General features: G+C 53.0%; 1 protein-coding gene across 3 annotated transcripts in view; it reads right to left on the bottom strand.

The window, feature by feature from the left end:
• Mpped1 (metallophosphoesterase domain containing 1) overlaps positions 1 to 12,463 on the bottom strand; it is a 77,855-nt gene extending 65,392 nt beyond the window's left edge. The window contains exon 1 of one of the 3 annotated variants that reach the window (XM_036208405.1): positions 12,096 to 12,463. Coding sequence is in view for 1 of the 3 variants with exons in the window: in XM_036208403.1 (XP_036064296.1) it covers positions 12,096 to 12,452 (357 nt within the window). In the remaining 2 variants the exon portion in view is untranslated. Of the gene's footprint in view, positions 1 to 7,362; positions 7,702 to 12,095 lie in introns of those variants that run through there. The other 2 variants (XM_036208403.1, XM_036208404.1) reach the window with 2 other exon arrangements.
• Positions 12,464 to 12,728: the final 265 nt, after the last annotated feature.

Below are 12,728 nucleotides of genomic sequence, written 5' to 3'. Positions count from 1 at the left end.
AGAGACAATAGCTGGTATTTTGTCAACAGGGAAGTTAAATTTCTATTTTTCACATTTGGGGAACAGGAAGGATGCAACCTCCTCCCCACATACCTCCCAAACACATCCGCAGGGCCACACCCACAGCACCCCAGCAAGCCTAAGCAGGTGGGGACAGCACAGGACGAAAATTCCTCCTTCAGCGTCAGTTTAGCCTCGAGACATCTTTCAGAGGTACCCGGAGAAGGGGTTTTCCAAGAAGTGGCCATAAAACTCCTCTGCTGAGGCAGGGTGGTGGCCCCCAGGAGGAACCTGGAGAGGATCTCCCTTCCTGTGCATCTCCCTTGTCCCTCTCAGGGTCCCAGGATCCAAGAATCCACTTAATCACACAGTGAAAATTCTATAGTATTTCTTTCCTTCCTTTTTCTTTCAGTGGAAAGGTGCAGTTTACAGGTAAATTTAACTAGACTAAAACTCTCCTGCACAGCCTGGTCTACAGAGTGAGATCCAGGACAGGAACCAAAACTATACAGAGAAACCCTGTCTCGAAAAACCAAAAAAAAAAAAAAAAAAAAACCCTCCCCTGCAGCAGAATCTGAGCCAGCTGTGTGGAGCCTGGAGGCACAGACCAGGCCAGTGCACCAGCATCCTGTCCTGGTGGGCTTGTACCTGGTTACTGACACCTTGGTCCCCTCATCCCTGTTTGAATAATTTTTTAACTCTGTGAGCAGCAGTGACTTGAAGTTTTTTTTGTTTTGTTTTGTTTATTTTTTTGTTTTTGCCTTGTTCTCGGGCTGTGCTTTTTAAGATCCTCCAATGGCCCTGCTTGGGCTGTATTTAACCAAAGAAAAATGATTCCTGGACACTTGGATCCCAGTCACATTAAAGGAAGAAAATCCCCCTTGCTTTGTGCTCGGAAGGGGAATCGACACACTCCAAAAACAAATTAGATTAGTAAAATGACAAAAATTAGAGACTGGAGAACATTTTAATTACGTGCAAGGAGAAATGGGTTATTAATTCTTAAAAAAAAATTCTCAATCATCCCCATACAAGGTAAAATAAAACAGCAATAATTTCTTTTCCTCTCAAAACATGGAAAGAAAGGGGCAGTTCTGTCAGGCAAGGTAGGGTACATCAGTAGTCTCAGGAGGCTGAGGCAGGAGGATTGTCTTGAGTTTCAGACCTCACCTCAAAAAGGAGACAGGACAACTAGAGATGGTGAGATACGTCTGTAAGCCCAGCACTTGAGAGGAAGAGGGGAACACATGGTCAGGAGTCCAAGATTACTGGAGTTTGAGGCCAGCCTGGGCTACATAACACCTTGTGGCTCAGTGGTTAAGAGCACTGTCTCCTCTTCCAAAAGACCCGGGTTCAATTCCCAGCATCCACATGGAAGTTCACAACTGTCTGTAACTCCAGTTCCAGGGGATCTGACATCCTCACACATATATGCAGGTAAGAAACAACATAGCACATAAAATATAAATAAATAAACCAGTTTTTAAAATGGGAAGAAATGGAGAGAGAGAGAGAGAGAGAGAGAGAGAGAGAGAGAGAGAGAGATCTGACCCTGAGTCACAGTGAGAGATGAAACACCAGCCCAAACCACATGGCCCGAACCTGCTCTCCCAGTCTGAGTCACTGTCCTCCTGTCCAGGTGGGGACACCATGCACCCTTGACCTCTGAGCAGACAAGACCTCGGACAAGAGCCTTCCTGCTGGGGTCCTGTGAGAAGCCTGGGTATTGCTGACAGTAGAGCAAGTGTCCCCATGACTTATCCCTGTATGCTACCCGCTGTCACCACAAACAAGTGCTCTGTGCTCCCATGGGCAGTCCGGTCACCCACAAAACGAAGAGAACAACAGTCCCAACCTCTGAGTTGTGAAGAGTACACAAGATGACACCCATGTGCGCTGGTTGTCGCATGCCCGGGGAGTATACAGCAAGTGCTCAATAATTGTAAGCTACTACTGTTCTTCTATCAGTCTCTCCCAGGTGGCCCATCACAAAACTTCACAGATGTTGAAAACATGGATGGGTGGGTGGATGGATGGATGGACGGACGGACGGACGGACAGATGCATGCTCAGATGGACAGTGTCTGGCTAGACTCCTTCCCTAGCACCCAGCACAGACCTGGCAAAGGATGGTGTCTGCACAGCCCAGTCCAAGCCTGAGGAGCCACACTCCTCTTTCCTTGCCAGCCCCATGGCAGCAGCCCATCAGGGTGCCGGGCACACTGGGCCCAGCCTGGACAAAGGGGCATCCAGGGCCGCACACACACACACTGCCTCCCCCCGCCCCAGGGAAGCAGGTGCCAGCAGAGACACCTCAATGGGAATGCTGCCTGGCAGCAAGAGATTCAGGGGGAGGAGGCAGGCAGGGAGTCCCGGGTGCCAGCCCTGCAGCACCATGCCGCACTTCACGTAAAGAGGACTCACCACAGGTCCTGCCTAGAGAAACCGAGGAAACCAGGGACCCAGGGCCTCCTTCTGAGCTTCCATTTCGTGTTTATGGGGCTGTTGCAGCCGCCGCCAGCACACCCGCATTCAGCTCCGCAGTCCACTGAGGGGGAGTAGCTTCCCCGGAAAACAGCTTTCAGCTGGGGAAACGCTCACACCTGGTCCCCAAAATGGAATAGCATGTGTGCATGGTGGGGTGACTGACTGACCTGAGCACTGGCTCCCTGTCCAGTGGGGTGACCTTGAACCAGTTCACAGCTCCTAGGGGAGGGGGGGGGTTCCTGCCAGAACTACTCCATAGAGAGACTCAGTGTGAAAGGAAGAAAGGAAAGAAAGAAGGAAGGAGGGAGGGAAGAAGAGAGGAAGGAAAGAGGAGAGGGAGGAAGGAAGGAAGGAAGGCAGGGAGGGAGGAGGGAGGGAGGGAGGGAGGAAGGAAGGAAGGAAAGGAGGGAGGAAGGGAGGGAGGAAGGGAGGGAGGGAGGGAGGAAGGAAGGAACAGAGGGAGGGAGGGAGAGAGGAAGGGAGGGAGGGAGGAAGGGAGGAAGGAAGGAAGGAAAGGAGGGAGGAAGGGAGGGAGGAAGGGAGGGAGGAAGGGAGGGAGGGAGGGAGGGAGGAAGGAAGGAACGGAGGGAGGAAGGAAGGGAGGGAGGGAGGGAGGAAGGGAGGGAGGGAGGGAGGAAGGGAGGGAGGGAGGAAGGAAGGAAGGAAGGAAGGAACGGAAGGGAGGGAGGGAGAGAGGAAGGGAGGGAGGGAGGGAGGAAGGGAGGAAGGAAGGAAGGAAAGGAGGGAGGAAGGGGAGGGAGGAAGGGAGGGAGGGAGGGAGGAAGGGAGGAAGGAAGGAAGGAAAGGAGGGAGGAAGGGAGGGAGGGAGGGAGGGAGGGAGGAAGGAAGGAACGGAGGGAGGGAGGGAGGGAGAGAGGAAGGGAGGGAGGGAGGGAGGGAGGAAGGGAGGGAGGGAGGGAGGGAGGAAGGAAGGAACGGAGGGAGGAAGGAAGGGAGGGAGGGAGGGACGAAGGGAGGGAGGGAGGGAGGGAGGGAGGAAGGGAGGGGGGGGAGGGAGGAAGGAAGGAAGGAAGGAAGGAGGAAGGAAGGGAGGGAGGGAGGAAGGAGGAAGGAAGGAAGGAAGGAATGGAGGGAAGGAAGGAAGGAAGGAAGGAAGGAAGGAAGGAATGGAGGAAGGAAGGAATGGAGGAAGGAAGGAAGGAAGGGATGCAGGAAGGAATTCACCTTGTTCAACAAACACATTCAGATCCCGCTTTCTGTCCCTGTCCCCTGTGCAAAAAAAAAAAAAAAGAAAAGAAACAAAAAAAGCACTGAAAACAGAAAGAGGTCCATATCCCCCAAAGATTGGGCTGGAAAGGGAGGTAGAATGCATACATAATAGCATCCGGAAGAAAACAGAGCTTAGAAACAAGTGAGGACTCCATAAACTGGATGACTGTGAACAGCTTTTCCAAAGGAGACATCACCTCACAGGATAGGGGAGTGGCCTAGCCACACCCAGGCCCAGGCAAAGAACCGAGGCAGAGGGAACAGCAAATTCAAAGGCCCTGAGGCAGAGGGGCATCAGTGATGACCCTTCCTGTTATTGTCCCTATGACTGCCAGCAGGCCTCTGGGGTGAAGAGGTCACAGGGCATGAGTTCAGGTGATGCTGGCCTGTGGGATGTTGGGCACAACACTTAATCTCTTTCTACGCCCCTACTAGCCTCCACTTGGAGTTATAGACAGGGTAGGAGGAATCTCTCTCCATAAAGCCCCAGTAGGAAAGTCCAGTTTGAAGGTTCTGGGCCTGCCTGGTCCAGCGCTGGTGGACACATTCCCTCCATCTGGGGGACTAGCTTAAGTCGAATCCTCTTCTAAGACAGCCTTTCTCTGGAGGCATGGCACTGACCAGGACACTGAGGGGGCTGGCTGTGCTGAGACGCCCACTGTGTGAGAAGCTGACACCCAGAGAAAAAGTCCCACTTCAGCCCCCCTCCCCCAGCTTTGTCTAGCCTTCTGTTGGTTCTGGACTCTCTCACTACAGCCACAACACACCAGCCTCCAGGGGTGCTTAAAACTCAGTCTGCCCACTCCCTCTGGAACATGCAACCTCCTAGGAATAGCTAGTGCCATCCAGGAAAGCCAGCAAATCTGGACACGCCAGAGGGACACCAGCCCAGTTTCCCTTCTCAGCACCAGCTCAGCCACTTGGGGCTTCCCGGCCAGCCAGGAATCTGCACGGTGCCTCCATGTGTGCAGTTTCTCACACCACTCTGCCCCTGGCATTGACCACCTGTTTCTTGGCTCAAGGCCTCGGAGGTGACATTCTGCCAAGCCTCCCTAGGCTGTATTAGAGCCTCTGCCCCCAGATCCTCCCTGATCAAAGTCCCCAATACTGGTCCTGGTCTTGTATCTAAGATACCAAAGTATAGAATGATAGGACGATGAATACATGAATATACATGGATGGATGCATATATGCATCATAAATGGATATAGAGATGGGTGTGTGTATAGATGCAGGGATGCATAGATGGACAGATAGATGGATACACACATGAGTGGATGCATGGATACAGAAATGGATATGTGGACTATGTGGATGGATGGATGGATGGATGGATGGATGGATGGATGGATGGATGGATGGATGGACGGATGGATAAGTGGACAGATGTGTGGATGAACTGTGAATGGATGGATGGGTGCATGGATGCATGGATGGGCATGCATAGCTTTTGCATCTGACAGACCATGTTTAAAAGCAACTTCCACTACTCACTACTCCAGATCTGGGCTTTTCTTGAAAATGTGCAGATTCTAAATCTCCCTCACGTGTCTGAGGCTCCAACACACAGTAGGTGTTTAATAAGAGTCTCATCTGCTCAGATAAGATGGCTCCAATAAAGCCCAGAGTTCTGCAGGGAACTTTTGAGAATTCAGCCAAGATATTCAAATGGTCACAAACCCTCTCCTCTGCCTGGAGTCCTCAGAACCCTTCTCTCCTACCTTATCACTAACTGAGCACACTCAGTACACATCCCTGAATTGTTTTTTTTCCTAGCACTGTTGAGCAGTGCTCAGTCTAATACCTATTGGTCCCCCTCAGGCCATACCCAGCTCTGGGACTCAAGTGACCCAGGCTTGTGGCAAAGCTGGACAGAAGCTCAGTGGGAGAGAACCTGCCTGGTATTCAAGGCCCTAGAGCCAGGAGGAGCAGCAGATGCCCTGGGCCTCCCACACACATAAGCAAAGCAGAAGAGTCTATGGCCTGGGAGAAGCCGCCAACCAGCTGTGAAGCTTGCCAATCTGCTTGTACCAAAGGCCAGAGAGGAGAGAGATTGAGGAGGGTCCCTAAATCCTCAGCGCAACAATAGCAGAGGAGATGACAGGTCATCTAACAATGGAAGCCAGTTGGAAGATGTCAGACAGTTGGGCTGGCACTGCCTGGAGCTACATTTACTTCACTGCATGGTCTGAGCACCCACCTCTACCCTCAAAGTCAGTGGCCCCTGGACAGTGCTGATTCCAGCCTGTTGGCCCTGTGCCACGGCCATCCACCTCCACCTGGCTCTCAGAAGTGTTCAGATAGGGAAGGTGAAGTTTGCCTCTGGCCAAAATCAAAAGCAATCACTTCAAAAAGACCCATGTGTCTCTTCCTGGGACACCTTTAACAAAAACCAAAGCGAGCACAGTACTGCGGTGCCGAGTCTGGAATTCAGGCAACCATCCATGACTGCATGAGAAAACTCCAGACATTCCGGCTGCAGGAGCTATCAGAATCCCAAGCCTATCTTCCCTTGACTACTCTCCACACACCTGGACTGTGAGGTCAGCTGAGCACCGAGCACTGGAACCTCTCTAACCAGCCAGCCCAACATGCAGATGATCACATCGGGTGCTGACTCAGAGCAAAGCTAGACAGAGCCAGCTCTGGGGAGACACTGCTTATGCTGGCTTTGATTAGAATGTAGCAAATGTCACAGGGGGGAAAAAGCACACTAACATGCCCTGTGTGATCCCCACAGGTCAAAACACAGGGGATAACACTAACCAGCAAAGTCTTGAGGGGGTTGAAGTGCCGGTTCAGCCAGTAAAGGCACCGGCAGCCAAACCTGAGGACCTGTTCTCCATCCGCCAGACCACATGGTGGAAGGAGGGAACTGACTGCTACAGGCTGTCCCCCACCTCCATCTCTCTCTCTCTCTCTCTCTCTCTCTCTCTCTCTCTCTCTCTCTCTCTCACACACACACACACACACACACACACACACACACACACACATTTGAAAACGTAATAAATATTTTTAAGTACAAAGGCATGGAGGTTTGCAGAGGATTCTCTTTCAAGCCGTCATCTCCACACACGCTCAAAAATCACTTTCAACTATTATTTTCTTACTTTGTCTGAGCATAAAAATATACAATTAACTAGTTCTGAACGGAAACTATCATAGAAGGTATAAAATAAAATAATAAAATAAAATACTGCAAAGAACTCAAAGGGGAAAAGAAACAGCTCTGTGGCAGTGGAGGAGAGTGGAGTATCAGACCCAGCTTGACAGGGTCCTTCGATAGCGGGGCTTGGGTCCAGCCTTTCTCTGTACCCACTGTAGGTCTCAATTGATAAGAAACTTCGGCGGGCAACTGGCATCCACAGCCTGGCAGAATGCACTGAGGAGCTGAGAGGATGCAGAGATCCACAGATGGAGTGAAAGTGAGACCCTGAGCCCCAGAGAGGATAGGATCAACCACAAGCGACTTTTTAAAGCATTTACCACTTAAAAACCTTTTAGCTGGGCCCATGTTGAATGTAGGACTACACGGTTTTAAATACCCCTTTCTAATTCCTCAGCCGCCCCTCCCCCAAGTCAGTGACACTTCCTTTTCCAATTCTGTACTTATATTTCAGAACAATCACGAGCGCTACTTACTGGATCGTGTCCTGGCTGCCACAAATGGCTGTTCACTTATCCCCTTGACTGAAGACAGAGATTTGGTGGGTACATCCCTGAATCCCGATCAGTCTCCATTCCCATCGCACAGATGGAGACCCGAGATGGGTGAAAGCCACACAGCCCAGGCAGAGAAAGAAACACGCCTACAAATCCGCGCTCCACTCCAGAAGTGATTGCAATTCTCGAGACTTCCACCTCATCTAGCAGATCCACAATCATGCAAATAACAGCGGAAGGACCCATTTCATGTTTTCCTTCCCCAAAGTACTGGGTGTTGGTTTTCAAAACAGAACTCTTGGAGGCCTGGGCACCTGCAAGGTTGCAGTCGGAAGCTGCTTAGATGTGGCTCCGACACACGCATAGACATCCCCACACCAAAAAAAAAAAAAAAAAAAAAAAAGGAAGCAAGGGTTAAGTGTGTGAGAGTCAACACTGCATCTCATCACACACACACCCCCCCACACACACACACACGCGTGTGCGCGCGCCTACTCATACTCAGTACTTGAGGGTGTTGGGGACCTATATGGCTGGGGTAGGGGTGAGGCATGGGGGTCTTGGTGGCTTCACGTGTAAATCTGATTTGCAAAGAAAATAACTGTGGCTTGGAGGCTCTTGTAGAAATCAATTTGATAGATGCCTCTGAGGGATAACCACATCAGCACTGTCAGGGTTCCATGCTGGAGTCTCAGGGAGGGTGGGGGAGGAGCTGTTTCAGAGACAAGCTCAGGTCTAACTTTCTGTGCTCATTCAGAAATTTGCAATTAAGGCTTAAACTTCTAAAGTGTGATCAATTAACTATCGTGCCCAAATGACAAACCAAAAAAAAAAAGCCAAACTCCATTCCCCACTTCCTACCCCCAACAAACGCAGGAAACCAGGGATGGGTGTGGTAGGGGAGGGCACACTGGCCTTTTCCACGAACGCCAAGTGTCCAAAACGCACTTCGTTACAAAGGAGGGAACAGGCACCATGCGGGAAGGGCTTGCATTTCTCAAGTGGCCGCCAGTGCAGTGTATTATGCAGCTTTGCAGGCTGCAGCTGGGTAGGAAAACGCAAGAAGATGAAGCGGAGGGGAAGGGAAGTGATGTGCCTGTCGCAAATGGGAAGCAGACATCATTTTCTCCTCAAAGCGACGACGGAACGAGCATGGTGATGCCGAAAGTCCCTCCGAGGACATCAATGCAGAGCCGCAAGGCCTCTTGGAAGGAGGCGAAGGAAGCGGGAAGGCTGCAATAGGCAGGTCATCTTGCAGGTGTCCATCGGGCAGTGCGAATAGGAAGCTACAACCGCCTGGCTGCATGAGATCACAATCCACCAGAAAGGAGATTTTAAAAGAAGAAGAAGAAGAAGAAAAGGAGGAGGAGGAGAAACTGCTCCTGTATATCCTGAATGATCAGGTTCTGACAACATACTGGCCAAGTTGATGGAAGAGAAATTCACAGAGAAACCCACAACCACCTCAAGTCACTATCTGAGTTCTAAACTAACACACATAATCTTTATTAAGTTTTTTTTTGGAGGGGGGGTTGATGAAATTTGGATTGCCCCACATGTGTCTAAAATAGAAACAGAGCGTAATTAAGCTTACTTTCATTGGGGGAGAAAAAAATGAAATAAAGAAAATCATTTGTGTCGCCAGCTGGGTCACCAAGAGAGCTCTAGTGAGCTGAATGAATCTGGAAATGCTTCTGCCCCATGCCACCTCCAAAGAGGGGCTTTCTGATCATTTATTTTTCTTTCTTCCCTGGGAATTGCTTTGGCTTTTCATTTCTTGGTCTCCTCTTCAGACCAAACCTGAACAATGTCAGTGGTAGTCTCTAGTCGATGCTAACGGGTGATGTGGTGAGATATGGACAGCCACACGTCAGCCACCAGGCTTCAGTGGACTGCTTTCTCCATGCCCAGCACAGCATGTGTTCAATGATCTTTGAAGAAAGTGCCACCTTTACCTGCCATTCTCCCTGGACCCTGGGTGTCAGAAGTATCTAGCCACAGAAGGCACAGCATTGGAGCAGAAAGGAGTCCCCATGAGCAAGCCTGCCTCTCACCTGAGGGGCCTGCAACTTTGCTCTGTGGATCAGGACATGTCTGAGAACCTATTTCTAGGCCTCAGCCCCCAGAAGAGGCAGGGCCCCAGGCCTCTTCTCTTCTGAGGTGCAGACAAAGGTTGACTGGAAAGAACTCCAGGAACAAGAGCATACAGAAGGGCAGCCACATGCAAAGACCCTTTTTTGTTCTGGCGAGGGAGGGTTAATGGGAGAGACGTGTCATGTTATCACTTCAAGGATTTTGACAGACAGTTCTGGGATAAGGGAGAAAACCCCACCCTTAACTGCAGCTCCATGGCAGACTTGAAAGGCATTCACTAACCTACACTAATTGCATGTTTTTCTGTGTGTCATATTTACTTGTTGGAAATCTTGCCTGGCCCATTCATTTCCTCTGCCCCGCTATTCATGATCACTCACAGGCCTGAGATTACAAGAGTGAAGGCATTTGGAAAGATTAAAAGCTCACTACAATTTGGCAATGATTTCCTTCTTTCCATAGGTCCAGAACCTGCAGAGTATGACGAGCTCACCCCCCTCCCCTCTTCCATGTGCTCCTTCAGTGAAATCCACCTTTCATCCCTAATTCTTCAGACAGCGGAGGGAGCTGTGGGTCCTGTGAGCGATGAACAGACAACCAGTCGCCACTGCCTGGGTGGGCAGGTAGCAAGTTCAAGAGAGAATTAATGAATTCACTTTGAATGGATGAAGATTTAACAGCCCCGTGGGTAGACTGGGTATTTTGATAACACTGCTTTGCTTGAGTGTGGTTCCATGGATCTCGCTGTGTCCTCCTGATACAACCTGGGCCCTACCAGAAATACCCCCAATTACCATCATCTTCTATCTAAGCCTAGACCCGGTCCAATGGTCCCTAAATTCAGGGCATCAGCCTGGGTGAGTGTGAATGGTTCTAGGCACACCACACAGTCCTTACATCTTAGACACATCATCTCACATATCCTGCCCAGAACCTACCCTCATCTGATTCACCCAGGTCTTCCCAAATTTCTCAAGCTTAGCAGTAAATCAGGAGGCAACCCTACTCAGCACCATTTCCAAGCGCACGATTAGCCTCTCAAGACTAAATATCTCGTCTTTTGAGCGGCCATCAGCCAATTAACACTGCTCCAGCTCTCGGGGAAACTGGGAGAGATGCAACCATTTCACTGAAATCCATCTTGAGCAAAAGGAGATTTTACAAGTGTTGAGGGGCTGCCACTTGGAAAGCCAATTTGCAGGGAGACGGGAGGTGCACAGATTAGTATGCATGCTCCCACAGATCAGTACCCTGCAGACGGCGCCTTGCTCCAGACGCCTCCCTGTCACCACCGACTCCAAAGCCTGGTGCTCTTCCCTGCCTTGGTACTCTCCCCAGATGGTCTCCTGATGCCTTGGCTTCTAGCTGAGGTGGAGCAGTCACCCCAAAACCTGTCCAGCCTCCCCCAAGGCATTTTTAGTCCTGTGCCAAATACTAGTGAAGTTGTCTTAATTTTCCTTTGGCCAAGGCCAGTTGAGGTGTTAACATGGTTAGTGCCTGAGTGCCCCCAACAGCCCACCAACATAGCTGATCCCTGCTAGCAAACCTGCCACTACCATTCATACCCAGCAAGCAGCCCAATCATTCAATGGTGCCTCACTTTTGTTCCCCGGGTTTAATTTTATAATTGTTAACAGTTCGTTCTCCTCCTAGCCATTCAGGGGAAGAAGTGGAAGGGGGGGGCGCACTTCTGGAAGGATAGGGGGGAGGATAGCCCAACAGTGAAGAAGAAACACCCATGCCAGGCTAGCTGGACGGGGATGGCATCCAGTTCCAGTGTGGAGTGCCCTGACCCCAAGGAACCACTGAGCCTGGACCCAAAAGGTTGGAAGGGGATGGATGGTGGAGGGTCTCCAATCCCTAAGACTGGCCTCCCGGGCTCTTTCATACAACAGCTCCCCCCTGCCCCTGCCTAATCTGTTTTGTAGCATGTCCCGAAATAAACACTCCAGAGGTGGAATATGGCTTTCAGCTCGGACAGTCCATGGAATACTGTCCTGGAGGACAGTCCATGGAATACTGTCCTGGAGGACTGGGTGCTACTTGGTTAGTCACCGAAGCCCCTGAAGGCGCACAGCAGAGAACAGTTAAGTGTGTTGAATGAGTGAAGGAAGAATGATGGAGAGATGGATGGAGGGATGGACGACAGATGGGTGTTAGTGAAGTTCCCAGCAATACCCAGCAAAAGTAGCCACTTGACCACCATCGGTCCCCCTCCTCACCCCCCTTCTCCAAGTGTCAGCGGAGGCTGGCTGCACACAGTAGGCTCTCCACACCCGGGGGTGGCTATTGTTATCACCCTCATCATCACTTGTACCCCACCAGCCCTCTCCTTCCGCGGGTTACTCTAACAGCAGGCAGCCGCAGCCGGCCAGCATGGGAAAAGTTTCGCTGACCGCACGGCCCGGCCAAGCCCCCTCCCGCCCGCCCCGGCCCCGCGGGCTGCGCAGCGGCGGTGGACGACCCGGGCCGCGCGCCCCGGGGAAGGCAGAGGCGGCCAAAGTAACTTTGAGGGCGCCACGGGCCGCCCGGATGCGGGGACGGGGTCCCGGCCGCGCCCCCTCCGGCCCGCCGCCCGCACCCGGCCCGTGCGCACTCCCGGCCCGGCCGGGTCCTACCTGGCCCCGGGCTCCTCTTCGGCGGCCGCGAGCAGCAGCGCGCGCGGAGGGCGGCGGGGGCCCGGCTCCCGCGAGGGCGGCGCGCAGGGGCGGGGGCCTCTGCGCCGCGCGGCCGAGGCTGCGAGTGGGAGCCAGACTCCTCCTTCGCGGGGCGGGGGGCTCCCCGCGCCCCCTCCCCCGCCCGGCTCCGCGCCGCCCCGGCCCCGCGCGCCGCCGCGCCGCTCCGCCCGCGCGCACGGGCCCCGCAGGAGCGCGATCGCGGCCTCGGGCCCCGGCCCCGCGCGCCCTCCCGCCCGGGTCCCGGCCACCCCGACCGCGCCTGGGGCCTCGGCGCCCTCCCGGGCCCGGAGCCCGCATCCCGCCGCTCAGGGGCCGCCCCGCGCCCTCTCCGCGCAGCCCCCAACCCCGGCCGCCGAGCGCCGGGAGAGGGGAGCGGGGCGGGGCGCCCTCACCTCCGGAGCCGCGCGCCACGCTAGGCACCGCGTGCAGGGGCGTGCGTGCCTCCTTCCTGGTGCCTGGGCACCCGCTCCATAGCCAGGACCCCAACCTGAGACCACCGGGGTGCCTTGTCCCTGGAGAGACACAGACACCTCCCCCCATTCCACATACACACTGGATCAGGCCTGGGTCCTC

Source organism: Onychomys torridus, chromosome 16 (genome assembly GCF_903995425.1).
Source record: "Onychomys torridus chromosome 16, mOncTor1.1, whole genome shotgun sequence".
In the NCBI taxonomy this organism is placed as follows: domain Eukaryota; kingdom Metazoa; phylum Chordata; class Mammalia; order Rodentia; family Cricetidae; genus Onychomys; species Onychomys torridus.
This window is presented reverse-complemented; position numbering and strand designations above follow the sequence as displayed.